General features: G+C 39.0%; 3 protein-coding genes across 7 annotated transcripts in view; all 3 read right to left on the bottom strand.

Annotated features, from left to right (window-relative positions):
• hipk1a (homeodomain interacting protein kinase 1a) overlaps positions 1-7,685 on the bottom strand; it is a 40,916-nt gene extending 33,231 nt beyond the window's left edge. For all 4 annotated transcript variants that reach the window (XM_061735210.1, XM_061735212.1, XM_061735211.1 and 1 more), the window contains exons 1-4: positions 7,360-7,685; positions 5,539-6,242; positions 2,721-3,094; positions 1,626-1,749 (exon numbers count right to left, since the gene is read on the bottom strand). In XM_061735210.1, coding sequence (XP_061591194.1) covers positions 1,626-1,749; positions 2,721-3,094; positions 5,539-6,242; positions 7,360-7,399 — 1,242 coding nt within the window. In that variant the 5' untranslated portion in view covers positions 7,400-7,685. The remainder of the gene's footprint in view (positions 1-1,625; positions 1,750-2,720; positions 3,095-5,538; positions 6,243-7,359) is intronic.
• A 3,938-nt stretch (positions 7,686-11,623) lies between these two features.
• On the bottom strand, positions 11,624-13,316 carry LOC133456248 (uncharacterized). Of its 2 annotated transcripts, none has more exons than XM_061734700.1 (4): positions 13,177-13,316; positions 12,984-13,081; positions 12,733-12,820; positions 11,624-12,165 (listed from the first exon to the last, which is right to left on the bottom strand). In XM_061734700.1, the coding sequence occupies exons 2-4, from the start codon at positions 13,007-13,009 to the stop codon at positions 11,725-11,727; spliced, it is 555 nt and encodes a 184-aa protein (XP_061590684.1). In that variant the 5' UTR covers positions 13,010-13,081; positions 13,177-13,316; the 3' UTR covers positions 11,624-11,724. The 2 variants fall into 2 exon arrangements, with proteins under 2 accessions (XP_061590684.1, XP_061590683.1); XM_061734699.1 differs by having other exon boundaries at positions 12,988-13,081.
• A 2,007-nt stretch (positions 13,317-15,323) lies between these two features.
• acap3a (ArfGAP with coiled-coil, ankyrin repeat and PH domains 3a) overlaps positions 15,324-21,238 on the bottom strand; it is a 119,927-nt gene continuing 114,012 nt past the window's right edge. The window contains exon 25 of the mRNA XM_061735207.1: positions 15,324-16,164. Coding sequence (XP_061591191.1) covers positions 16,058-16,164 — 107 coding nt within the window. The 3' untranslated portion in view covers positions 15,324-16,057. The remainder of the gene's footprint in view (positions 16,165-21,238) is intronic.

Here is a 21,238-nt window from a genome sequence, read left to right as displayed (position 1 = left end):
ATCATGGTCGTCTTATATTCGGGCCAATACGGAAACAGAAAATATGACAAGAAGCAAAGAATGAACAAATAAATGACTGATGTGTATAATGTGTTACGAACAAGGCTGATATTGTCTTAAAGGTAGGGTAAGACATTTCTGGAGGACATTTACTAAATGGGACAAAAAAAGTGTCCTGAGATTTGCATAGAATTACTTACTCTACCTTTAATGATTTGCATAATAGCCACTACTTGTCACACCTTTATTTGTGTGGGATTTTTCAGGCTCTTACCTTTCTTTAAAATAACATCCTTAAACCTAAACAGTGTTGGGGAAAAAAGCCCCCTAAAGCCTGAGGCTTTTCTGAAAAAGTTATTTCAATTGGCACAAGAACGCTAAAGTTCATGCTTCAGTTTTTACCGCAAACCGCTGACTGTGCAGAAACATTCATCAACATATCAACGATAGAAAGCAGTTTATAGGACAAGAGGGATATGCATGAAGTGATTCAGAATTAGGGGTGTAAGAATATATCTTGCCACGAAATTTTGCGATACAAAAACGTCACGATACGTGTCGTGGAGGTGACAAACTGTAGCTGATATTGGGTTATTAATATTAATATATTGTGTTTACTAGTAACATCCTATTGGTGCAGCGGGATCACGTGACGACCTCGACCTGCGGACCAAAATCTGACTACGCTCAGAAGAAACTAGTACCGTTTTGCAGGTCCTGATCACGGGACTCTTGGGGGTTTTAAGCTCAGAACTTTTACTCCTAAGGAGAGCATGAATCAATGTTTTTTATGGTGTAAAGATTGTGTCCCCAAAGGTGGGAGGATGAAACGATAACGGGTTCACCTTACGGCCTCAGGCTGGAGCAGGTGAAGCTCTGAGCTCTGGAACAAGATCAATAACAGTCATGTTGCATTTGGAGTTTAGGACTTTTCATAGTTTACTTATTTATTTAATTTTAGCTGTTAAATTTTCCGAAAAAGAAAAAAGTCAAATCATACATGAGAGAAACTATTCAGTTTGTGGCAAAATATTTGTACTTGTATGAAACTGAAGATCATAATGCAAACGTGACATTTACTTTTAGTTCAGTTTGTGGAAAATGGTTGGCCTGGCTTTCTCTTTAAAACTTAAACAGTTATAAAGCATTACAAACTGGAACAATAGGGCAAACACACAGTATTGTTTTGTATTTTGTGTCTTTCAAATAAAAGACCATTTTTTTCCACTCATATGTTCCTCATTCAAGGTTGTTAAAAAAATACTGCTATAATATCGTGTCGTTATCGTTACGTCAATATCGTGTATCGTACCGTATCGTGAGATTAGTGTATCGTTGCACCCCTAGTGTAATCGTGTAATTTTGGCGCAATTTATGCCATTCCTTCAGCAGTTAATGCGGCCAGAACCGTAACGTGCACCCAGGTGTGTTATACATCAAAATATGCGTCTCCATCCTGCGACAATGCGCATTACTTTTCTCAGTCAAAAGCGTTACCGTGGCGGAGATAGACGCCAAAAAGTGCGCCTCCCCTTCTTATGATTGATCGATATTTCATAGTTCCTATTTTTTTTTTCCGATTAGTGTATCGGTACACCCCTACTCAGAATCACATAAAGGTTTACCTGGTCGTACTCCGAGGCCCCGGGATACAGGGGCCACCCCAGAAACAGCTCAGCAATGACGCATCCCAGAGACCACATATCGATGGCTTCACAGAAGGGAAGACCCAGAATGATCTCTGGAGCCCTGACCAAAATAATACAGATGCATTCAGCTTAAAAAAAAAATAAAGGCTTCACTTTAAACCAGGGGTGTCAAATGTGCGTCCCGAGAGAGATTTTCATGCGGCCCGCGAGAAGTTTCCAACGTAAAAAACGAAATGTTAATTTACTAAAAAGGAAGGGATAAATAATTGCCATGAATCACAGCATATCCGATAATATATTTCTTCTACAAATCCATCGTTATTCCACAAAAAGAGCAGTTTTCAAAATTTTTTTAGTTTTCTAGAATGCATTTGCCGATTTTATTTCTTTGTAGACGGTCGTTTATTTTTATTAACTGACTACTATTATATATTTTCGCAGGAAAAATATCACTGCTAAAAAAGATGATAGACAATATTTATTCTGAGAATTTCAGTTTTGAATACGAGGAGAGTGACAAAGTAAAACAGTTAAAAAAGAAGTGCTGACTTTTTTGGCACACTGGTGTAAATATCTGCGCCAATTTTTAAAAATAAATACACTTAATTGTACTGGAAAAATCTCTAAATCACAAAGAAACACTCTCGGATGTAACAAGAAAGATGTTGCTTTCAATTAAATTTCCTATAAAAAAGCGAAATTTAAAAAAAACATACTTGTTTCTGTTTATCTTTGTAAAATTATATTAAAAGTATCTTACATAATTTGAAAAATACCGAGAAATTTCAAGGAAAGATCTTGAAGAAATATATTTTACATAATTAGAGTGTAAACAAAGTGCATATTTCCTTTAAAATTAACTAAACTGATATTGGATTAGATAACAATAGTAAAAAAAAAAAAGAATTAGAGAAAAACATTTCCGCACCGTTTTTGTTATTTTGAGCGTGCGGGCCGCGAGAAAACAATTGTTCAAATCCGGCCCGCCAAGCAAAATGAGTTTGACACCCCTGCTTTAAACGGTGCAGACCGCTGCTTTAAACGGTGCAGACCGGGCCCAAACCCCCACACCTGTAATATCGGGACTGCAGGTAGGTGGAGCAGACGGCCTTGGACACGTGGCTGGCGGAGCCGAAGTCGATGACCTTGACCCGGTACGGCTGCCTCAGCGGGTCCACCAGCATGATGTTCTCGGGCTTCAGGTCGGCGTGGATCAGGCCCAGGCTCTTCAGCTTCATCAGCGCCGTGGACACCTGCTGCAGGATGGGCCGGATGCACTTGAGCAGCAGCGGGCTGAACTTGCTGTGCTTCAGGAAGTCGTACAGGTTCTGCTCCAGCATCTCGAACACAAGGCACGTGTGGTTTTTATGCTGGAAACACTCGTAGGAGCGGACGAAGTTGAACTCGTCGGCGTTCTCGGTGCTCAGCCGGCTGAGGATGCTCACCTGCAGGAAGGAGATTAACATCAGTTACTCACGCTTTGGATTTTCATTTTCATTTGATTGATTGATTGAATTGTTTATTTCAAACACATAAGGGAAAAATATAAAATGTTAAACAAATTCAAAACATACAGAAAAAAAAAAACAACAACAAAAACGTAATACAAACAGGGAAAAAAAACAGTGTCCGAAAAGGAGCAGGTAGAAGTAAAACTTATTTAACCCTGCCCCTTTGTTACCTCTATTATAAATTAAACATAAATATTCAAATAACTTCCTTTTTTTACTGTTTTTTAAATTGATTTATATTTGTACATTGCTTCAACCCATCACCCAACCCATTCCATAGATCCACCCCAACAACTGAGATACACATGCTTTTCCTTTTAGAATGAACACTTTTTTTTTTTATTAAATTTTCCTCTTAAATTATAACCCCCCTCCCTGTCACAAAACATTTTCTGTAAATTGCCTGGAAGTGAATCAGTTCTCGCTTTGAATATGATTTGTAGAGTTTTTAGTTTGACAATGTCCCAGAATTTCAACACATGTGACTTTAAACAGTGTGTTTGTGTGATCCTTATAACCCACATTGTGAAGTATCCTGATTGCTTTTTTTTGCAGTCTGAATAGCGGTTGTAAATTGCTTATATATGTGTTGCCCCAAACTTCCACACAATAATCCAGATATGGTAATACTAGTGATGATGATGAGTGATGATGATTTATCCCACACTGATAAACAGCCCTTTATTTAGGGGCTAAATAGCTGCCCCTGGCAGTCATCTAGAGACGGACACAATTAAGATTCAGAATTGATTATCAGGATTTGATTCGATTCCGATATTGATTTGAGCTGTTACCTGAATTATATGACTGTGTAGTTCTGCAACACATTAAAACCAGTATTATATTGAGATTCAACAGCAAGTATTGCAGCTAATGATGCTGTAAGGACCAATCAGCTCCCAGAATGCTGATAGAACTGCTTTCACAAACATCATGTGGGTCAGAATTACCAAACAGATCCAGGGAGGAAACAGAGGACGTATGAAATCGCTTTTATTTTTTCCCATATTCCATTTTAACTTTTTCCATTTTCGGTCTATTTTGGTTTTTGAGAATTTGGTTTTTAGCATTTTATGCAAATGTAACTCCAAGACAGTATATAAAGCAGGAGTCTCCAACCCTGGTCCTGGATCCACCTATCCAGCATGTTTTAGGTGTCTCCCTGCATGAACACACCTGATTCTAATCAATGGTCGTCTTAACTTTCTTATCGTGACAGTACTAATAAATTATTCGTAGAGTCATGCATATTAAAATTCATAGATATTGTATATTTAAAAACATTAGAAATTTTGTTTCGAGTTAAGAATAATAGCCTTCCTGCTTGCTTTCAGCATTTCTTAAAATTAAGAGAAACAAATTATAATTTAAGAAGGCTGTGGGTCTTTGAAAGATGTCGTGTTAGGACTAATGTTAAATATAGATGTGTTTCATTTTTGGGAGTCAAATTATGGAATCAACTTAGTGATGAAGTGAAACTGTGTAAATCTCTGTTGAATTTAAAAAAAATATTGAAAAGTAAAATAATTACATTAAATGATTACAATGCTAAATGATTGGAGTATAATTTGGTTAAGCAGAACAATTTAAAGGAATTTCTCTTTTTGTTTCTTTTCATATTGCAGATAATCTGGGTTTTCTGTTGGAAAGTACAGGGTAGGCAAATATAAGCTTTGGCTTCAGCCTATTCCTTTTTCGGTTACAGAGTTTATTATTATTTTTTGTGTGAAACTGATGAGTGTAAACTTGTATGAAAGTGTTTTGTCATTTACACACACACACACACACACACACACACACACACACACACACACACACACACACACACACACACACACACACACACACACACACACACACACACACACACACACACAGTTTGAATTGCAAATAATGTAATGTAACCGAAATAAACAATTCATTCATTCATTCAATCAACTTGTCATCAAGGTCCGGGCAGTTCTGTTGCTGACACAGCTCCTTGTATCATGGTGTGCTGAAGCAGGGAAAGATGTAAAACATGCTGGATAGCTGCTCTCCAGGACCAGGGTTGGAGACCCCTGATATAAAGTAATGAAATATAGACAATTTATGCAATTATAACTGAAAACTTTAATGTTTTCATACCTTTAAACATATTTAAAGGCATAAACATGGCACCAGTTATTCTCGTGTCCAACAAAACATTCCTTTTTTGGGGATAAACAAAAAAATACCAAAAGTTGTAATGTAACGATGAAAAAAAAAAAAAGATCTTTAGACATACGAATCAATATTTAGGAATTAATATGAAAATCGATTTAGAATTGGAAAATCTATTTTTTTCAACACAGGCCTACCACCAACCCAGCTGCTTCTCTCATGTCCAGAACACTCACCTCAATCTGGCCTTGTCGAGCATAAGAAGGATGGTTCTTCAGGATTTTAATGGCCACTATCTCATTGGTCCCCCGTTTCCAGCACTTGGCCACCTGGCCGAAGGTTCCCCGGCCCAGGAACTCCAGCACCTCGTAGCTGTTGGACATGGAGCACAGGATCTCGTGCTGCACCAGCTGGTAGTCCCCCTCGCTGTGGGAGGTGCTGCTCTTGGTGGTGGAGGTGGAGTGAGCGATGGACTGGGCGGTGGTGGTGCCCCCCGCCCCGCCCGCTCGGTTGGAGACCACGGGGGCCGAGAGCTCCTCCAGGATCTGGACGCTGTCGCTGCTGTCCACCTCCTCGCTCTTCCTCTTCAGGCTGTACTGCTGGGAGGACGACTCCTTCCTCAGCCGGCTGGAGGAGGAGCAGGAGGACGAGGAGGAGGAGGAGGACGGGGGTCCGCGGAGGCTGCCCGTGCTGTCGGCCGCCCGCACCACGGCCTGCTCCCGGGGCCCGGCGGGCGGCGGGGGCCCCTGGGTGGAGCCGGAGCCCGAGGTGGAGGGGGCCCCGGCCCCGCCCTGGGACGGGCTCTGCTGGTAGTAGGCTCCATCGCTCAGCTGGGTGGACACATCCCAGGCTGGGTTCTCCACTTTCAGCCTCTTGGAGCGGGAATAAGCGCTGGACGAGACGGAGGGAGAGGAGAACACCTGGAGCTGCGACGCCATCTCTGTGGACCCAACAGACAGAGATGAGACACATGGGCTTAGAAGAGAGTTCATGGTTTTAGTTCACATGGATGCAATCTGCACTTTATGCCACTAGATGTCACTAGATCGGGGGTCGGCAACCCACTGCGCCGCCCTGGTGGCTCCTGGAGCTTTTTCAAAAATGTTTGACCTTTTTTTTTTCTTTTTTTCTTTTTTTTCCTCTTTCTTTCTCTTTTTCCTTTTCTTATTTTTTTGCTCTTTTTTTCTTCCTTTTTCCTTTCCTTTTTACTCGCGACATTTTTACTTTTTTCTCGACATTTCGACTATTTCCACGACATTTCGACTATTTCCTCGACATTTCCACTTTTTTCCTCAACATTTCCACTTTTTTCTCAACATTTCGCCTTTCGCCATTTGCCTTCATTCTAATGCAAGACTTTTCATTTTTTGTGGGCTCCAGACCTATTTGTGTTTTGGGTCCAATATGGCTCTTTCAACATTTTGGGTTGCCGACCCCTGCGCTAGATGTTACACAAGAGAGACCATTGTCTTCATATGTATACAGGACTGTCATTTATTTTCTGTAATGCAAAAATGTCATACATTCTGGATTCATTACAAATCAACTGAAATATTGCAAGTCTTTTATTATTTTAATATTGCTGATCATGGCTTACAGCTTAAGAAAACTCAAATATCCTATCTCAAAAAATTTGTATATTCTGGGAATCTTAATCTTAAACTGTAAACCATAATCAGCAATATTAAAATAATAAAAGGCTTGCAATATTTCAGTTGATTTGTAATGAATCCAGAATGTATGACATTTTTGTTTTTTTAAATTGAATTACAGAAAATAAAGAACTTTATCACAATATTCTAATTTTCTGAGACAGTCCTGTATATGCCTTAGGTTTTTACCAACATGGTATTAACGATTAATATATATGCAGACAAGTTAGAAAGTAAAAAAAAAAAAAAAAAAAGTATTTCTGAGCCTGTATACTACAACAGTATAATAAAGTCCTGTATTAATGGCTTTTAGTTTTGGTTCCACCCCGAGAATTGAAGTGGCCCCATCTGGCCCCCCCTAGGAAACATGTTTGGAGTCGCCCCTGAACCCCCATCATCACCGACCTGGAGTCTCTGACTGGACACACCGTGGCCGGTCGGACATCAAGGCATCACCGTCCCCTCCTCCCCGGGTTGTGTGCGGAGCTGCAGCCGGGGCTGCTGGAGCCGCTGGCCCCCGCCGGGGCTCCGCTGCAGCGGGGCGGAGGAGCAGCTCTCAGAGCCGGCCGCTGAGCTGAGCAGAGCCGGCCGCCGGCTAGCGCATCCCGCCAGACCCCGCCACCACAGGCGGCGCCGTGGACGCAGCAGCCGGGACCCGGGACGAGCAGCAGCAGCAGCGGCAGCAGCAGCAGCTGGACGCCGCTGGACGAGGCTCCATCGGCTCCTCTCCCACTTCCTGTCCTGCAGACGTGATGACGTCACGCCTCCTTCTGCGAAGGAGACGTCACCGCGGCCGCCATGTTTTTTTTTTCTTTTCTCATTGAATTTACAAAAAAACAAGGCACATTGTACATTCCAGAAAAAACATTTTCATCAAAGAACACTGAGCGACCAATAAGTAAAACAAAACAAAGATACACAGCGAAAAGAAAAAAAAAGAAGAAAAGAAAAGAAAAAACGCAAGTGATCAGTCAGGAATTAGGGTACAACTTCTGAAGATGCTGGGCTTTTTGAATCATGCAAGATTTTAAATATTTTTTGTACTGAATTATTTCGTTTAGATAGGCAATAAAGATTGGATTAATTTTCAAAAAAGCGACATTTATGAATAAAAAATGTAGCCAATATAATTAAATTATTAATTTCAAAGTCTATTTTTTTATATTTTTTTCATCTCTGCTTTTTGCAGATGATGTTGTCCTGTTGGCTTCATCGGACCGGGACCTTCAGCATGTGCTGGGGCGGTTTGAGGCTGAGTGCGACACGGCAGGGATGAGAATCAGCACCTCCAAAACCGAGGCCATGGTTCTCCATCGGTGAAGGGTGGCATGCCTTCTCCGGGTGGGTGGAGAAGTCCTGCCTCAGGTGGAGGAGTTCAAGTATCTCGGGGTCTTGTTCACGAGTGAGGGAACGATGGAGCGTGAGATTGACAGACGGATCGGTGCAGCGTCCGCAGTTATGCGGTCGATGTACTGGACCGTCGTGGTGAAGAGGGAGCTGAGTCGAAAGGCGAAGCTCTCGATTTACCGGTCAATTTACGCACCTACCCTCACCTATGGTCATGAACTTTGGGTAGTGACCGAAAGGACAAGATCGCGGATACAAGCGGCCGAGGTGAGTTTCCTCCGCAGGGTGGCTGAACGCTCCCTTAGAGATAGGGTGAGGAGTTCGGTCACCCGGGAGGAGCTCGGAGTCGAGCCGCTGCTCCTTCACATTGAGAGGAGTCAGCTGAGGTGGCTTGGGCATCTGTACCGGATCCTCCTGGAGGCCTCCCTAGGGAGGTGTTCCAGGCATGTCCCTCCTCCCTAGGGAGGTGTTCCAGGCATGTCCCACCGGGAGGAGACCCCGGGGAAGACCCAGGACACGCTGGAGAGACTATGTCTCTCGGCTGGCCTGGGAACGCCTCGGACTCCCCTCGGAGGAGCTGGAGGAAGAGCTGGAGGAAGTGTCTGGGGTGAAGGAAGTCTGGGCATCCCTGCTGAGGCTGCTGCCCCCGCGACCCGGGAACGGATAAGCGGAAGAAGATGAGTGAGATGAGTGAGTCTATTTTTTTGTCCTCCACTTGTAAACCAACTTTAATGCTTTCAAATGTAAGAATGGGAATGGTTTGATCATTATAGGTTATCCAGTATTGGAAAGCTTCCAAAAAGGTCCTGGTTAAGCTACAAGAGAAAAAAAGATGCTCTACGGTTTCGATGTCTGTGTTACAAAAAGTGCAATTATTCAAATCCAAATAAAACCTTCATGTAAAAAATCATTACATGGATAAACCTCATTCATTATTTTAAAATGAACTTATTTAGCCTAGGTGAAACCGCGTCCGCCATGTTGGATGTGGTGTTCTGCCGCTCTTTGCTCCCTGTCAAGAATTGCTACTTTGGGGTTCTGCGCATGCGCACAGTCGATTTTCAAAGTTTGATTGCCACGCCCATCATTTCTTGCACGATGTAAAATTGATAATATGGGATGTTGAGTATTTGATCCTTCAAAATACACTACCCATGACATGAATTGCATTACACTTTGTGAACATTATACGATAAAGAGAAAAAAATAAAAATTTTACTCTGTTTGCATAAGTTAAAAACCTTCAAAAAGAACAGCCTTCAGAGCTTTTTCGTGTGTTGCCACTCTGCAGTTTCAGAGGGTTCAGTTTGCAACATGGTGTTTGTGGAGGACAGACGACTTGTGACATCAACACATGATTGTCAATTCCAAACTGTGTTTCCTGAATGTGCCCCACCAGAAAAAACACATCCTCAGACCCAATCTGGTCTGCCGTTTCTGATATAAGGCGGTTGGTACAATAGAGGGAATGCACATGACGTTACAGATGTGACTTCACAGCGGGTTACGCCCACTGAGTGTCAGAAAGACTGAGTGTCAGAAAGACTGAGTGGCAGTGTAAACTTTCAGTTTGAGCAACTCGAAAACATCTAAAATGGGAAAGAGCTGTTGTGCGATCAACTGTACTCATAGATTTAGCAAGAAATCAGGGTTATCGTTTTACAGACTGTCGAAAAATAAGCTTAAGAGAGACAAATGGATCGCTGCAATTCACAGAAATAACTGGATTCCAGGCACTGAAACGTGGATTTGTGGTTCCCATTTTGTATCCGGTAATGTTGGATTTTTGGGTAGCTAACGTTAAACGGTCAAATCATAAAGTTCGGTGTCCTCATCACTTTAATTTCTACAACAAATCCTGCCTTGAAGTCGGACCAAGCGTCAAGACTTTTGTAAGCCTTCAAGCTTTGCTTCGTGTATTTCCCCGGCGTAGAAATTAAGTACATATAAATATCAGGAAACTGGATTCGTGGCCAAATATTAATGTCCCTGGACCACTGGTTCTTGGTAACTGTACCAAATATTAATGTCCATGGACCACTGGTTCTTGGTAACTGTACCAAATATTAATGTCCATGGACCACTGGTTCTTGGGGTAACTGTACCAAATATTAATGTCCATGGACCACTGGTTCTTGGTAACTGTACCAAATATTAATGTCCATGGACCACTGGTTCTTGGTGTAACTGTACCAAATATTAATGTCCATGGACCACTGGTTCTTGGTAACTGTACCAAATATTAATGTCCATGGACCACTGGTTCTTGGTAACTGTACCAAATATTAATGTCCATGGACCACTGGTTCTTGGTAACTGTACCAAATATTAATGTCCATGGACCACTGGTTCTTGGTAACTGTACCAAATATTAATGTCCATGGACCACTGGTTCTTGGTGTAACTGTACCAAATATTAATGTCCATGGACCACTGGTTCTTGGGGTAACTGTACGGGTCACTGTCAAGTCCAAGTGCTTTAATTTAAGCCGATAATCGGCCGTTATCCTGTTTTTGCCACTCAGTGCAAGTAAGGGGGCTGGTCCAGTGTAGAAGTGACGTCAATGCAGACCCTCTATTCCACGCAGAACATGAATGAGGCGTCTTCTGCTGTCGCTCCACTGTTTGCCACATCCAAGATGGCGGGCGCCTTGACGCTGTGACGCATCTACGTGCATATCTCTATGGATGGACGAAACGTACCCTGAATTCCAACCTCCGCCCTAAACCCTCAAGCCCTGAACCCTCACAGACTTAAGTGACGTCAGCTGGAAGTGATCAAGTGCGAGGGCTCCAAATGGTAGAAATAAGAATGGGACAGCACCGGAAACACGTCAGATCTAAATGTTACGTACCAGTATTATAAGTTTGGGAATAATCATCCTACGGATGTTTGAAAACAAAGTGGTAGCCTATATAAAGGAGCATAAAATACAACAAAGACGACAATTTAAATATGCGCATAGTACAATATGCATTTCCTTGTTGATGTAGTGTATTTCTTTCTATCTACCCATACCAGCACATCCAGTACGCCAGACTCAATCGCCGAGTAATTTTATTTTTGTAAGAGAGTGTATAAATTGATGGTAACCTGAGCTAAATATTTCAGTTATATTATCACTATTTACTGCAACGTTTTTGTTCAACTTGCTGAAATTGTTTGAATTTTGTGTTCATAAATAAATGAATAACCAAATTACTGCCCGACTTGTTTGTGTTGGATCTAAAACTATCTTGCTAGTATTTACATGTATGCATTTCTGTTAACAAAGGAAATCTTAATTCAAACACTGTACTCAGATTAAAGAAAAGCAAGTATGGTTTATTAAACAGCAGGTCAACTGAGGATTTGTCTAATATAAAATGAAAACAAAAGAAATTGAACCTCAAATTATAAATAAAAAAAAATGATGAGGAAAACTACATCTTGTCCACCATCTTCCCAAAAATGTCAATTAACCTGGATAACTGTTCATCCCTCCTCTTTTCCCTCTCCTCCTCCTTTTCATCCAGCTCCCTCAGCCTCTTTTCTTGTCTGTCACCGTAGTCCAGTAGAAAGGTCAAAACTTCATTTTTCCTTTTTCTGGGTTTCTTCCCTCCAGAGTGTGACTGCCCTGGAGCAGGGGAACCAGGGTCCTCATCAGGCCCTGGTGCAGAGGAACTAGGGCCCTCATCAGGGCCCTCATCAAGGCCCTCGTCAGGGCCCTCATAAGGCGCTTCTTCACTCCAGTCCATTGCAGAGGCAATAATATTGAAAGGCCTGCTGGAGTCCCTCGGCCCCAGGGCTCTGTGCATGGCCTCATAGAAAGGCCAGTTTGCTGCTTTGACCTCTCCATCCTCTGTCTTTGCCAAGATCAGATCCTGTGTAAAAGAAACAAGGTCAAATTATATTTTGTTACGAACCCCATTTATACTGGAGGACTGGAGACGGATGATTTCTGAAGATTCACCATGGTGGAAAGTACAGGACTGTCTCAGAAAATGTGAATATTGTGATTTTCTGTAATGCAATTACAAAAACAAAGATGTCATACATTCTGGATTCATTACAAATCAACTGAAATATTGCAAGCCTTTTATTATTTTAATATTGCTGATCATGGCTTACAGCTTAAGAAAACTCAAATATCCTATCTCAAAAAATTTGAATATTCTGGGAATCTTAATCTTAAACTGTAAGCCATAATCAGCTATATTAAAATAATAAAAGGCTTGCAATATTTCAGTTGATTTGTAATGAATCCAGAATATATGACATTATTTTTTTTTTTTTTTTTTTTTTTTTAAATTGCATTATAGAAAATACAGAACTTTATCACAACATTCTAATTTTCTGAGACAGTCCTGTACATCCACATGCAGAAAAATCCCATATGTGATCCAGTGACCAATTCACCAAACTATTATGACACATCAAAGTTTATTCACCCTGTACTTTTTCTTCAGATTTTCCCACTTCTTTGCAGCTTGATTGGCTGTTATAGCGCCTACAAGGCCCATCTCTGTAATGATGACACTGTTGAGTATAGAAAATGTATGTTGTGAAAGGATTCTGATTATCTGTGCATGACATAAACCACAGCAAGAGTGCAATATGTTATATTTCAAGTTATAGTTTACAGTCATGCTAAATAAATAATCATGAACAGACAATTGTGCAGATTACTTAAACTTAATACCTACTCAAAACCGTGGGAAGATGCATTCCTGTGACCCGTGAATAGGGTCTCACGCTCCAGACGGAGGTCAATTAACCTGAGCGTTTGTTGGTCGCTCCCTGTGTGTGAAGGAAATAATAGGACGGTTTTAAAATCATCACGGGACAACAGTTTCTGAATTTAAATCACCAGTGGGCTTTGTATTTATACTTACAGGTGAACTTCTTTCGGCTCGTAGTCTTTTCCTCGGTCATGCTGTTGTGTTTCTGCGGAGATGCGGACTTAAGGTAAGGGAGTGAGCAGTCAGGGCTCAAAATGTCTGCCCTCGCGGACTTAACGACTCAGAGAAACGAGGCCCCGCCCCCTCTACGGTTGTGTTTCCTGTATCTGTGTCACGTGGGTTCCCCCATTGCCCCGCCCCTTTAGGAGTCTATTGAGTCCTATGGGAAAAGTGAACGTGAGCATAGATTATTACCAATTGCTTCGCCCCATAGTAACCTAAGTAAATATGGGACCCATTTTTCAAAAGCCACAAACCTTTTTGAACATTTTGACACCAAAATGGCAATTTTCATACCGACAAATTAGGAGAGAATGAACTTTGTTTGAGACCTGTCTCCGTCTGAGCAACACACTCTCGCGAGATTTGGCAATACATAGCTCTCCTCTCTGGTGGTGCTGATCCATATTATAGATCCATGGTGCTGATTCGTAGCCTGAATTCCAATCTCCCCCCTCACAGACTCACACAAAAGTTTAAGGCTCCCGCGACTTGCGTAAGTGTTCAGGGCTGTCCCATTCCTAAAGTCCTAAAGTTCCTTAAGGCGTGTGTGTGACTCTGTGAGGGTGGAGAGATTGGAATTCAGCGTATGTTATCTGACGTCATTGGCGCCGAAGATCATCTCTTCCTGCTGTCTCACTCCTCTCCTCCTCCTGCAGGCACTGGACTTCATCTGACAAATAAACTGATGAACAAAATACTAATCTCCCAGTTGGTTATTTCATAACACACAATCCTTTCAGAAAAATTTGACAATTATATGATATATATTTAGTTGCTTTTTTCAATTTACATTTGAATACAGGGATTTGGATATTTCAAATATATTTGGAAAAAATGGCATTCTGTTTTTAATTATATTTTACATGCTAGTTTCTCTTAAAAAACCCAATTTCTAAATAGAGCTTTTTTGATTTGATTTGATTTATTTTATTTTTGTACATGTAAAAAAAAAAACACTTCATGAGAAGTTTAAGAAAACAAAACAACAAAACAAATAATTTCATCCTTTAAAACTTGCTATCTGTATTTACATGTGCCAAAAAAGGAATAGGAAGAAGTGTAAACTTATTTAGTCCTACCTCCATTCACTGATCATTAGCCTGTATTTAAATATTCACAAACTGTACTCACACTGCTAAATAACAGTATTATTATTATTATAAATAATAATAATGATTATTATTATATACTGTAATTATACCCACACACATACTTATACATGCATTGCATACATACATACACATAGTTGAATATTTCTATATACAGGACTGTCTCAGAAAATTAGAATATTGTTTTCTGTAATGCAATTACAAAAACAAAAATGTCATACATTCTGGATTCATTACAAATCAACTGAAATATTGCAAGCCTTTTATTATTTTAATATTGCTGATTATGGCTTACAGCTTAAGAAAACTCAAATATCCTATCTCAAAAAATTTGAATATTCTGGGAATCTTAATCTTAAACTGTAAACCATGATCAGCAAAATTAAAATAATAAAAGGCTTGCAATATTTCAGTTGATTTGTAATGAATCCAGAATGTATGACATTTTTTTTTTTTTTTTTTTTTTTAATTGCATTACAGAAAATAAAGAACTTTATCACAATATTCTAATTTTCTGAGACAGTCCTGTATTTGTACACACATGCCCATATAAATATGTATATAAATATACTTATTTACACTATACTGTATCTGCTCTATATCTGTGTATAATATACTTACACACATAATCACACCGCACGCACGCACGCACGCACGCACGCACGCACGCACATATATATATATATATATATATATATATATATATATATATATATATATATATATATATATATATATATATATATATACATTGCATACATACACATATCATTTGCTGCCCATTTCTGTACATAAATATGCACAAATGTAGCTTCAAATTCTGTGTATAGTTTTAGATGTATTATTGTATTTTATAGAGTTCAGACGTGGCTTTGTCATATTGGGAACTGAAAACGGAGTTTTGGCACATCACCAGAAGGGGGCGCTGCTGTTTCACCCACAAGGAAAGAGGTAGGAGTCATGCACATGGACATGGACATGGACAGCTTTTATTTCCACCCATCTCTCACCAGTACTCCTGCTCCATCAGATATATTACCACTTTACTTCTCGGGCAAGTTTAAGGGAACATAAACACCACATTTTATAGCAGTGAGGCAAAGTACATTCCAACAATTTATTACAAGGACTACACCAGCATAGTCGATGCTAAATAAAACACATTTCGTATCATAATAAACTGTTCATTGAGAGAAATAATACTGCAACATCATGTTATTATAGCTAATGAATCCAAGCTTGAGTAGGAAACAGAATATTGTGCATGCATTACACAAACAGGAAAACTAATTATAGAGAATATAAATGAATTTCCTTCAAGAATCAAACACTTATGGCAGTAAAACAATGTTGACTTAGATCAGAATAAACAAAACAAGTGCTCATCTAACACTGTAGAAAACTGTATAGATATACATATCTGAGAGGAAGTGACCAGCAAATCCTCCAGACCAAAGTCCCATCAAAAGTCTTTTTGAAACTCAGACATTATACATCTATCCTAAACATGTTTTCGCTGACACACACATGAAATGCAGCGTGTGTGAATTGTTCAGTGGAGTAGAACAGGCCGGGTGTTGTGAAGGCATCCAGCTTCTCCTTGACGTCAGTAATCCTTGTACCCCGGCTGGGACTAATGTATCTAAAGTTGCTTTTGTTTTGTGTTCTTCAAGTATTCTCTTCCTCTTCCGACGCTGGCTGGACTACCTGAAGGAGTGGCGGAAGTGCAGACTCCTTCTCTTCAGCTTCTCTGGGTTATGGGATGCCATGTGGGAGAATTCCCGGAAGATATCAACGTACGTGGCATCTCCTGAAGAAGAAAACAAAAGGGAAATTACAATAAAACAAACAACAAGCTCTGATATTTGTTGTTTGAGCTGAGAAAACCTGTTTTATAAGAGATATAATATCTCAGATAACTCAACTCAACTCAATTCACCAGAAAGAAGCACTTAACATAATTGTCTTCAAGGTATCCCATATGCAGAGGTGGTAGTAACGAGTTACATTTACTCCGTTACATTTACTTGAGTAAGTTTTGGGAAATGTTGTACTTTTAGGAGTAGTTTTGAATCACTATACTTTTTACTTTTACTTGAGTAGATTTGTGAAGAAGAAACTGTTTCTCTTACTCCGCTACATTAGGCTACGTTGAGCTGTTACTTCTTTTATCCCTTTTATCCACGTACGCGTCAATCTCATGACATCACTGGGTGATTCTTTGGGAAAAATGTTAGTTTTTGCATGTTTTGTCACATTTACACAGACTCAAACACACACAGAGTTTCTATGAGTTCATGTTTGTTCTAGTTCTGCCTGGTTAAAAAAGAAAAGTACAAAGGCTTGAAATTTTGTGCTACTTGTGCTTAATTTATTTTTTTATTCTGTTATTTTATTTATTTTATTATTTATTAAAGTACTTGAATTTACTTTAAGATTAATTTAATTTAGTTATTCTTTATTTTTTATTTATTTTATTGATTTAATTTGCCTGAAGATGATTATTTTGTACTTTTGTCTGTTTGAATGGTTGTGTTAAAAAAATAAATCAGACGTTACTCAACAGTTACTCAGTACTTGAGTAGTTTTTTCACCAAGTACTTTTTTACTTTTACTCAAGTAATTATTTGGATGACTACTTTTTACTTCTACTTGAGTCATATTATTCTGAAGTAACAGTACTTTTACTTGAGTACAATTTTTGGCTCCTCTACCCAGCTCTGACCATATGTAAACACAATTTCAATTTCTTGTTAAAAATGTATTTATTTGTTACATATGGGATACCTTGAACACAATTATGTTAAGTGCTTCTTTCTTGTGAATTGAGTTGAGTTATCTGAGATCCCAAAAGGTAAGGAGAGTTTTGTTTTGTCTCTCCACTTTTTTTCTTGTATTTTTATTTAAGTATTGGTTTATTTTTCTTCAATCAAGAAGTAAATAATACAGCTGCTGTATGAACGGATTGTTAGTATGAATGTTATGGAAGTGTAGTGTCTGTAATATGTGTCTAAAGATGGAAATATTGTTTGAAAATGTAATATTAGGAGCCCAGGAAGAATAGCTACTGCATATTTGCTGTATCTTATGGTGGATCCAAATAAACAAAAAAATAATAAAAAGGTAAGAATAAGTGAAGAAGGGAACACAAGAGGAGTGGAAACAGGCCGAGGCACCAGGAAGCTTTCAGCTTCCCAAATACTGAGCTTTCCCTTTTCCCATCGCCATGGTAACAGCTGAATCTCCAGCCACAACAAAAGCAGCTGAACTCCTTTGTGCGTGCGAGAGCTCCCAGGCTCGGGGAATACGAAAGGAGCAGAAAAGAAAAGCAGAAAAGCCATGAACATTCCTTCATTCCTGAAGTTTGAGCTTCGTGTTGATGTAAAAGTTTCTGACTATTAGTTTGTTTCTAACTGCTGTGGGCTGTTTCTAAGCAGCAAGACGACGCTGAAATTATCAGTGGATTAGTGCATTAGTCCATCAAGAGGAAATTATTTGACATATTATTAAACAGAACTATCATTTGAGTACTTTTTCAAATTCGCTGCTGCTTTTGTGCATTGTCTTACTGAATTATGGGATTTATAAAAATCATCAAGTGACAGATGATTGTTGGGTCGTTGCATTCCCATAGAAGTAAATGATACATGCACAAGAACCAATGGTTTAATTTTAATAAGCAATCCACATTACAGCTTTAAGATGCGTTTTCTCATTCCCCCTTGCACTGCGGATATATCTGTAAACAGACCAGAATCCATGCTGGATCTGTTAGTTCCTATGAAGCTCCCAGACCCCTGAGCTTCATCTGGATCTGGTTTGTTGTGGTTCCAGAACCAGAACCAAGCAAGGTTCAGCAGCGTTCAGTTATTCTGCTCCTCACCGGTGGAACAAACTTCCTGTAGACCTGAGGTCTGCTGCAACTGTAGATCCTTTAAATCAGGATAAAAACATTACTGTTTTATTAAATACTTACCTGCTGTACTCTACTGCCCTTACTTTTAAACAACTTGTGCTTTTTATTATTTTACCTCTTTTCTTATCATTTTATTTGTTATTTCCTGTTTAAATTTTATTTCATTGTATTTTTTATTTCTATTTCCCTTTTTAATTGACTTGTCAGTTTAATTGTGTCTTGCAGCTTTTAATGTCGATGTAAAGCACTTTGAATTACCTTGTGTTGAATTGTGCTATATAAATAAACTTGCCTTGCCTAAACTGTACTTATAGTTTGTAAACTGCAAAAACTCAAAATCTTAAGAATATTTGTCTTATTTCTTGTTAAAATGTCTCATTTGTAGTCAATAAAAATATTACACTTAAAACAAGACTCATCACAGGAAAAAACATACATTTTCACCTGTTTCAAGTAGATTTTCACTTAAAATAAGTAGAAAAATCTGCCAGTGGAACAAGATTTTTTTGCTTGTAATAAGAAGATAAATCTTGTTCCACTGGCAGATTTTTATACTTATTTCAAGTGAAAATTTACTTGAAACAGGTGAAAATTGTCAAATAAGTTTTTTTTTTCTGGTGATGGCTCTTGTTTTAAGTGTAATGAGATTTTTTTTGACTAAAAATGAGACATTTTAACTAGAAATAAGACAAATATTCTTGTTAAGATTTTGAGTTTTTGCAGTGCATTTCCCAGCCAGTCAGCTTAATGCGGTTTTATTTGGTTTAAACCGCCAAAAGCAAGAAATACTACACCTACCCAGGAAAAGGCCTGAAGTGATTCAGATAATTTAAATGTTTAAATAACTCTCACTTTAACAAAGATCAATAATATTCTAACATTATTGTGAGCCATAATGAAATGAGTGACTGAAAAAATTTAATTACAGCATAGTTTCCTCCTTTAAAATTCAATTTATAACACTATAAACGTGTATGTGTGTTGGGGGATATTTTGCTTTTGCAAACTAGGAGTAAGCAAACAAATTCAAGAGAACATTTAAAGGTGCAAGATATGCAGTTTGCAAAGAAACAAGTGTGCAATGTAGTGGACTGGTGAAGGATGATGAACAATCCAGCCTCTAAGGTGCAAACAGAAAACTCATTTTATATATCTAAAGCCCTGAGAACATAACTTATCTGCATACAAGACTAGTGTTTAAAGTTATCACCTCATGCAGGAGACATTTGCTCAATGTTTAGTTAATTTGTTAGAAACACGTTAAAACTGGAGTGAGTAAAAGAAGCTTTAGAAATGAAGCACAGAGGCAAAGGAAGAGGTTAGTATTTATTTTAGTATGTTTTCAGAGCACACTAGGAGGAAAACAAAGGTAGCAGGCAGTAGCAGGAAGTGTTAATATGCACAGAAACAGTTTATTCAGAGTCTCTCGGAGACAGAAGAAATACATGTTAAAAAGGGTAAGGTAGAAGCAAGTGTTGATAGGTTTTAGTTTATATACACAACAGTCAATGTAGACGGACCAGGCAGTACAATACATAATCCTCCAATGGCTTTACGGTGATTGTTCTGGCAGTCCCTAAGTTGTTCATAGTGAAAAATGTGAATTCTGCTGTTAAGTCATCACACCAAATACTGCACGAAATAAGAAGAAGCTCCATTAAGAGAGCAATGTGTTTTCAAAGTGCTTTTGAACTGATTGGCTGAGAAGGAAAGAGGAGGAAAAGTTGTAGCTGCTCTTCCCGTCACTGAAAACGGACAAGGTGGGGACTGTGCAAACGTTAGAACCGCGGCCGGGGCAGGAAAAAGCTGTTTGTGCTCAATTGCAATGACGTTATCACCATTTTTGTGGTCTGACATCTTTTAGTATATTAGTAGTATTAACTTTAAGGCATGTTTTTCCTTATAGTTGTTAGATTTATCGCCAATTTTGACAAAAGCAAATCAAAAAGAAAAATAATTCCACCGAAGGCGTTAAAAAAATCCTCCCTCAGGCAAGAATCAAAGAAAAGGATTACGGTTATGAGATGACAGCACAAATACCCATAAATTAGGACAATTATTTGTCTTTTTTCAGCTTTGTTTTAGTGGATGAAGGATCAGATCCTGCTCTATAATCAGTATAGTTCTGTTCTGCAACAGAGCAGGTTTCTTAATAATGTTTAAAGACGTTACATGTTGTCATTGTGAGATTGTAGTTTCTGTGTGTACAAATTAAGGTTTAGTCCCCATCTGCATTGCAATAATTTTTGCACAGTCCATTTTATCATGAAATAAAAATACATTTAAAAAAAAAGGAAAAGAAAATTGCTGGTTCTCTGTACAACTGCTCTTTTCCTTTTTTGGTCCAGACTAAATGTCGAGAGTCCCTGACATCAAAGCCTTTTGGCTTCCACTTCATTCTCCCGTGGAATTCATGTCATGCACCGATGTCATGTTTTGGCAGCTTATGATGAACACATCAAAGTTTTTCAGCAATCCTAAACATCAAATGCTCACATAGACTGGGTAGAAAAAGTTTAAGAAAAAGCAACATCCACCCATGCATTTGAAACAAAGAACAAATCTAATATAAGCCGAGCTGTGAAACATCAGATTACCACAAAACAAACGTCTTAACCAACAAATACTGTATGTACAGTACGCTTTGTGTGATTTATCAAAAAAGTCCATCTTCCAGTGCAGAATAAACCCCACCAACAAGTGACAAGATACAATTAAAACTCCAAATGAGAACATGACGTCTGTGCTCTGTGTGCGTGAGTGTGTCGGAGAGAAAGTCGAGCAAATTAAAGTCTAACAAAATATATCCATCTTAAAAAAATACCCTCTGCAATGTCGTTAAACACAATAGAAAAAATACTGATGGTCTGCACTGAATCAATCACTGCACTATTGCTCAGGGAGTTTTGTTATAGATAAAATAAACAGAAAAAAAAAAGATTAAAAACAAAACAAAAGCTGAAATCAC

The sequence above is a fragment of the Cololabis saira genome, chromosome 12 (assembly GCF_033807715.1).
Source record: "Cololabis saira isolate AMF1-May2022 chromosome 12, fColSai1.1, whole genome shotgun sequence".
Taxonomy (NCBI): Eukaryota; Metazoa; Chordata; class Actinopteri; order Beloniformes; family Belonidae; genus Cololabis; species Cololabis saira.
This window is presented reverse-complemented; position numbering and strand designations above follow the sequence as displayed.

Coding starts and splice junctions, on each gene's coding strand:
- LOC133456248 (XM_061734699.1), bottom strand. CDS start 13,216: ATGACCGAGGAAAAGACTACGAGCCGAAAGAAGTTCACCT. Junction 13,082..13,176: donor GAGCCGAAAGAAGTTCACCT/GTAAGTATAAAT, acceptor CTTCACACACAG/GGAGCGACCAACAAACGCTC. Junction 12,821..12,987: donor GCATCTTCCCACGGTTTTGA/GTAGGTATTAAG, acceptor TATACTCAACAG/TGTCATCATTACAGAGATGG.